Here is a 7,499-nt window from a genome sequence, read left to right on the forward strand (position 1 = left end):
GAGGTTCAAATTAGCCTCTTTTTGTCTGATACATGTATGGTTACAATGGTTAGTTTTTTTGCTCCAAAATAAAAGTCCAGTTTTTCCGATAAACATGAATCGAGCATAAGTTAGAGTGGCGGTCGAGACACGCTCGTGATAAAGTACGTAAGCGCGCCCACGCTTCAAGGTTTGGGCGGGTCACACAGATTCCTGTAGCATCATCTGGCTCAGCATTTTTCAGACTCAGTTGGGCAGATAGTTCAAAACACATCCAGTTGTGGTTGGAGGTGTGGAGTCTTGGACAGGTGTTTGCACTGCCTCTAGCTAACGTTTAGCCTTACCTATGGTAAATTAGAGTGCTGGCCTGTTATCTGACTTGCAGTTAATAATTATTTGGTAAAATATTTTGCTGCATAGTATCTTATTAAAATTTTACTTAATCTCTTGACATTTACAAATTTGTATTTGCAAACCATTTAATTTTTCATAATAATACATAATAAGAATTTTTTTTAAATTAATAAAGGAATTGTTTGACATTTTGGGAAATATGATTAGGCTACTCTCTTTCCTGCATCACTCTCAAGTCGTACAGTTAATATGAAGCTAAAGCCAGTTAGCTTAGCTTAGCATAAACACTGCAGACAGAAGGGAAACAAGTAGCCTGATCCTGTCCAAAGGGTAATAATAGCAATATCCACTTAGCAGCATCTCTGAAGCTCACTAGGTATGACATTATTGTATTTTTTTGTTTGTTTGTTTAATCCACCCAAAAACTTAAATGCAAGAATGACTCATTCAGGTGTTATGGTCTTGTAATCTCCAGGAAGTTACTGCACCCAGCCAAGAAATAGCCTGACACATAACCCCCCCATCCAAAAAAATGCAACTTTGCCATTTTTACAGTTCAGTTTTGTATAGATTTAATTTGTTAATCTCTGGCAATAGCTTCACATTTACAGTACAGACATGAGAGCGGTTTAGTTTCTTACTCTGAACATCTCAATGTCAGCAAGAAAGAGAATAAGCATATTTCCGAAAATGTAGATCTATTGCATTGAATGGCACAATTAATAATTGTGTTTTCTTTTTGATTTGTTTTTTTTACCCACTTGTAATGTATTCTATATCAATTAATCAAACAACTCATAAAGTCTTTGGTGATTGTGACACACTCCAGTCTTCACACACGACCAACCAAACTACATGTTCCAGCTCTGACACTGGGTCAATCATGACTCTTCACAGAAGTTAATTTAAGAACCACCCAAAGGCTTTTCTCTGTAATTGCTGGGGGATAAGAGCACAAGTTTCCTACAGCTGATTGGTGGATAAATCCATCCTTCCAATCCTGTTTTACAATCCCCACAGAGGAGGAGTGTGTTCACATCCACTGCATATACACACTTGTCTGTCAGCTGCTATACATATTACAACTGGAATATTTAACACCAGGACTTAATTTTTTTTTAAACACCTGATTTGGTCTTTATCCATCTGCAATTATGACAATAAGAACAGCCCGTCCTGACAGGGGGCAACATTTCCGGCCTCGAATACACTGCATCAAAAAGGTGGGTGGGCAGCATCATTATTATTATTGTTCAAGTTCTGTCTGTTCTGTGTAAGCTGTTGGCATTTCATTTGTAATATGTGTTGATTATCCTTAATTTGGTCAGAAATGTATTTTTAGAAGTATGAATTATTACATATATCATAGACAAGTTATTTTAGACTTAAATTAGACTTTACATTTCTGGAGAACACTGACATTTAAGCTGTGAAAAAAAACATTTACTTCTAAGTTTTTAGCATGTAAGTTTCTCTCACTCAATATTTTCAGAAATAGCTTTATTTTTTTTTTTTCCTTTTACGCATAGAGTCTCATTGAGTACATGTGTATTTATATGAGCTTTACACATGATTTGTTTGCTAGCAGAAGAGCAGAAGATTGTTAATGATAATTGCTATTTCCACCTTAAAGCCAATTAGCTTTGCTGCTCTGCTGTTGAAATATACTGTTCAGTGCAGAAGAAAAACCTGACCTCACCTGGTGTGCTCCTAAGAGGAAGATATTAACTTTAATCTCACTTACACATGAGGTCAAAGGACATAAGCTCAGGACAGAATCAATAACAGAAGAAAATCCTGAAGACTATCTGATTACAATGTGCAAGGAAGCAGACAAATACAAAACAAATACAATAAAAAAAATTAATGGATTAAAAACTACGTTACAAAAAATAAATATCAATTTTCTGCTAGACTAATTATGGATTCCATACTGAAATACACATTGCATTACATTGTCATGCAGCTGACATTATTGCTTCTGTATGTCTATGATGTGTATAATATATATAGGGGGGATGCTATTTTTGTTTTAGTAGAACACTATAGTGAGATGGGTGCTGAGGGTAAAGTGGCACAGTTAATTATTCATGTATTTATGAAAGAATAATGCAGATACCACATTAAATGATGGTTGGTCAATTCAGTTCAGTCAAAGGTTTGATTTTATTTAGCAAAGTCATAAAAAGTCATAGATATGGAATCATAAACCAGAAGTTTAGAGAGGCTCAGATTGTGTTCAACAACATTCACATTTTCAGTGCAAAGGATACATTTAGGCAAAGTTACATTACGTTTACATTTATTTATTTGGAAGACACTTTTGTCCAGAGTGACGTAGAAGTGAGGGACAGCTCAAACACAGCAGCTCAAGGAGAAGCGCTGAGTGTCACAGTGCTCAGTGTGCCACTCACTGGGGCTCCATGGACGAGGCGGGAATCAAACCCCCAACCTTACAACCTAAACCACAGCCAACCCATGTAATGCAGCAAAAACAGCACTGAATCCAAAAGTACAAGACACAAGGTGTAAAATGAAAATCATGTGCCATGACTGCCTTGCAGTGGTGGAATAAATGTTTTTTTCTGAAGTAAAAGTGGCAAAACCACAATTTAAAATCTAAAAAGTATTTAAAAAAAGTATCACAGTAAAACTATTTGTTATGCATGTTCTGTAGAACATGTGTGTATATCATTGCATCATTATCACTGAGTAAGAAAATCACTGAAAGTAGCAAACACAACCTTAAGTACCCAGAGTACATGTCACTGTGATCAGATGCAAGAACAACACAGTGTTCCTGCTTTCCTGATGAGATGCAACCCAGTCCTCCATATGGAAGTATACAGCATTAGCAACTTATTTTCATTGGCAATGTTCAGAGCTAAAACAGCAAAGTAGTGTTACATAACAGAAACGTAAAGTACAGGTTTAGTACAAGTGTTTACCTTCTTTTCCTGTTCTGAGTTCAGTTCCTGTCGCCCTCTTGCGCTGTTTTGTTACTGCAAAAGTTTTTTGATATGAAAATTATTTGTAAGAGATACAGTTGCTGTATATAATGATGGACAAACTTCACTGTTTAAAATTTTCTTTTAAGTCTGACCCTGATGTTTCTATGGTAGAAGCAGCTGCAGACCCCCAGCTGCCCCACATGCCCCAGGGTTACTGTGTGTCAACGTGGTGGTAATTTCAGTAATGTAATATGTAAATCAATAGCTACTTAAAGGATGATGACCTTAAAGCTGTAGTACTGAGGCCCCTGTCTTGTAGCAGTGCCCTGTGTTAAAATGAAGATTTAATATTCTTATCTTTAAATTGTGCAGATTCCAAAACAAATATTTGTCTAATTAAATAACCCACACTGACACACTAGATCACCTGGGGCCATGTATTGCAGTAAAGGAGTACTGAGTGGTTTCTCGGGGTTCTCCATGGGCTAATAATGGAGCTGCTAAGTGAACTTCACTGCCCATGGGACCTTTAAAGGATTGTATACTCCTTCCTAATTCATGATTGCTCAGACATGACAAATGAATAGACTTAGCAATGACATCATTGTAATCATGCACTTGAAGGTATTTGAAGGTAATCAAATACTCTACTTGATATTCTGTCTCTTACATGCACTGGACAAGATCAACTGCGATTCCTCTTTTTTATATGAACAATGGGTTCCAGCTCAAATGGCCTCGGTACCACAACAACACTTCATTTCCTAAACCTCCTCCCCGTTCACCGGTGATGCTCTAAAACTGTGGAATAATGTATGTGACATGACACATGTACCAGTGTTCATGCTGCGGTTTTCTCTTCCTGAGTGGAATGTGGATATCTGAACTGGATATATGTGACAGGTGGTATCACACTGTGTCTGAGAATTATATATCTACATTTATCTATATTGTTTGGTTCACAGCTGGAAGCTATTGTGGTGGAGATGCAGGACCTGAAGAGTGGAGTGAAGGGCTCAGAGCAGAAACTCAATGTCACGAAGATCCCACATGTTATTACTGGTGAGACTGACACACACACACACACACACACACATTGCCACAGAGCCACACATCATTGTGGTCCTCACAAGGCATAGCCCACTAGTACAGTGGGCACCTGGTTGGACCCCATGAATATAGAAATACAAAGCTACACACAGAGACACTCAAACCAACCCTAACCTTACCCTAATGGTTGACTGGACAGTTAATGCCAACTTTATCTTTGTCTCTTCCACTTGTTAAGGTCACTGTGTCGATTTGATACTTAACAAATTAAGGGCCAACATCAATACTCACTACTTACTACTCGTCCTGCTAATGTGCTCATTTAAAATGAAACTCCAACATTTTCTCCGAGCTAAAATATAAACTCAATTTCAACACAGTGTTATAATTTGACAGGTATCTTTATAACAGTTTCAGTATTTAGTGACAACACCACAGAGAATCCTCTTCCTCAGAGTGAATATTGGACTAGACAATGCCAGATAAAAGCCAGTGTTGCTCTGGGATATCTAGATGTGTGAATGTGCAGATGACTGCGACTTTGAAAGGTGTGTTATGTTTTGTTTTCAGCTTGTTGTGCTGCCAAAAATGTATAATGTGTTTGTGTTGTTATGTATAAAAGAGAGTTCATCACTGTTTTTATCAAACATATCGAAGATATAATCTTTGTTTTGTTTTGTTTTGCAGATTTTGATGAGTATTCTGTCATTAAAATAGTTTCATTTCCACTTGCACTTACCGATCATTGTAGTTTGTTTATTGAGCTTTATTTGCTTGTGTTTCTAGATTATTTAAAATGACTGATATGGATCAATACAATAATAACCAGAAAAAGGTATTTTGTTATTCTCTCCATGGCAGGAGCAGGTTGTATTGTACTGATTATTAATAAAACCTTGACTTGGTCAGGGTCTGTTATTTCTGGACTTCTATGTCTCTGTAAAATAAAACATAAAATCTGTATAAATTCTCTTGACAGCAAAGACAACACTCAGTGCCAGCGCATATTTAAAACAGACTGTGACAGGCTGCCCTGACTGTCTAAGCTGCTAACACACACTAAATAAGGAAACCCACAATTGGATGAGATCTGGACTGTGCTTTAGGAGCTAAAGTGGCTTTTTAATCTGGTCTAAGACCAGCGAGGGAAAGGTCAGTATGGCTACAAGGACCAAACCCACCATGTCACCAGTCGAGGTGGTCTGAGTAATGTATAACACCTCCTGCTGTGCAGGTGTAGTCATCCTTTCCTACATCATCCCAACAGTTAACTTGAAATGTGATATCACAATGATCACTTTGCTTTTAAATGAAAACTGGCAGCATTAATGTGATGGTGAACAAAAAATTAAAATAATATTACATGTAAACTTCTAAGACTAGTTGGTGGAACATGGCTGTGTGCACCGTGTGCAGCTTATTACCCTTTTTGTTGTTTAATAAACCAAGTGACTTGAGTAGAGAATTTAGTTTTAGGAAAAAAGGTGAAAATTTAGCAGTTGATTTGGCAAATTTTTGTTTGTGGATAGGGAATTTTGCATTAAGTAGATATTCCAGAGCACTGTAATTGGACTATCATAACGAATAATATCTTTAAGGTTGAAGGAATTGAGAGAGTTAGAAGCTTTAAAAAGTGATACTCGAGATCTCTCCAAAACTTCTGGGATATTTCAGTATTTCAGCTGTTCTCTGTTTCCACAGGTCAGGACATAATTACATGGATCGCCAGCAAGATGAAAATTGAAACAGAAGGTAGAGTTTGTGAACTATGAAAATGAAAAAGCTGACATCATGACATCTTCACTGCTCCGTCTCATTCATGTCCTTTGCCCTCTGCTGCCTCCTGTGTGTGTTGTTCCAGAGGCTCATGTCTTCGGCACCATGTTGGTGGCCTATGGTTACATCTACCCCCTGCAGAACCACAAGAAGCTGGTCATGTGCAATGACACCAGCCTTTACCGCTTCCAGGTAAAACTGAATACCTGCTTCCTCATTCCTGCCTATAGCTGAAGTCAATGTCTCACTTTATCTTCACAGGAAACAGAATCAGGATTTCACTTCATTAAAGATTAAAGACTGTGTTAAAAATTATTATTGCACATCAAGGACAAAGGAGGAACTGTTCCTGCTTCACAAGGAATCTGCAGATGTATGAATTTGAATTTTGAACGATAACTTTATTATCGCATCTATCCAGACTTTACACTAGCTGTTTTCAAGCCATGTTATCAATTCTTACCCTTTGTAAGAAAAGTAATGTAAACTGTCTTGAGCTGTCAAAGTGTTAAATATTAAATAGATTAAGAAGTTATTAAGACGGTCACATGCATGAATAGTGTAAAATATATAAATGAAGCAATCATTTTTTTAAACATTTCAGAAATTATTAAAATGCAACTTACTATGATGAAATTATATTTCATCATAAAATCATATTTTCATAATAACACTGTTCATTTTATTTTTGTTATAGATTTTTTTTATTAATTTAATTCAGTGTCACTTTATAACCCTAATCCTGCCTCTGTTAACTAGAGCAACTGTTGTATTGTACTGCAATGCCAAAGTCTGAATAAATGATCAATAATAAATTAATAATTATGAATCAACCAACTAGGGGGCTGCTGTAAATAATCCCAGTACAAAAACACAGTAACTAGCTACCTACTAAAATGGGTTGTGACCTTAGAAATACTATGCTCCTTGAAAGTGAAGAGCCAAATGGTTAATTCACCTCGACAGTGCCATAATATGTTCTCACCACAGTCCCACGTGGGATCAGGTTTAGGGAGTAGATGTACGCTAGTTTAGGTTCGGTAAAGAATCTGGTTTTCAGTGAAATGTGTTTGCATTTTGTGCTTCAAGTCACTTTTGACTTCTTCATTATTAAACTAAGATTACCATCATTCTCTAACTGTATCCAGGTGCAGTGTTCCCTAATTATTTTCATAGAAAATATAATAATAATAATAATAATAATAATAATACATTTTATTTAAAGGCGCCTTTCTTGGCACTCAAGGACACCGATATAAAAAATATTATATTAAATAAATTATTATTAAAAAAATATAATATGTTTCATTCCTTTACAAACTTTACTGTTGCAGTTACAACTACTGTTGTTTATGTTTTTTCTTTATTATCTTGTTTACTGTTTATGTT

The 7,499-nt window shown here is 36.3% G+C and overlaps 1 protein-coding gene across 1 annotated transcript in view; it reads left to right on the top strand.

The window, feature by feature from the left end:
* The first annotated feature begins 1,372 nt into the window (after positions 1–1,372).
* The window catches only part of rgs9a (regulator of G protein signaling 9a), a 20,850-nt gene continuing 14,723 nt past the window's right edge, over positions 1,373–7,499 (top strand). The window contains exons 1-4 of the mRNA XM_023422840.2: positions 1,373–1,556; positions 4,250–4,346; positions 6,036–6,086; positions 6,196–6,302. Coding sequence (XP_023278608.1) covers positions 1,488–1,556; positions 4,250–4,346; positions 6,036–6,086; positions 6,196–6,302 — 324 coding nt within the window. The 5' untranslated portion in view covers positions 1,373–1,487. The remainder of the gene's footprint in view (positions 1,557–4,249; positions 4,347–6,035; positions 6,087–6,195; positions 6,303–7,499) is intronic.

The sequence above is a fragment of the Seriola lalandi genome, unplaced genomic scaffold (assembly GCF_002814215.2).
Source record: "Seriola lalandi dorsalis isolate HSWRI2012SDOR001 ecotype SW California unplaced genomic scaffold, Sedor1 jcf7180002054686, whole genome shotgun sequence".
Lineage (NCBI taxonomy): Eukaryota > Metazoa > Chordata > Actinopteri > Carangiformes > Carangidae > Seriola > Seriola lalandi.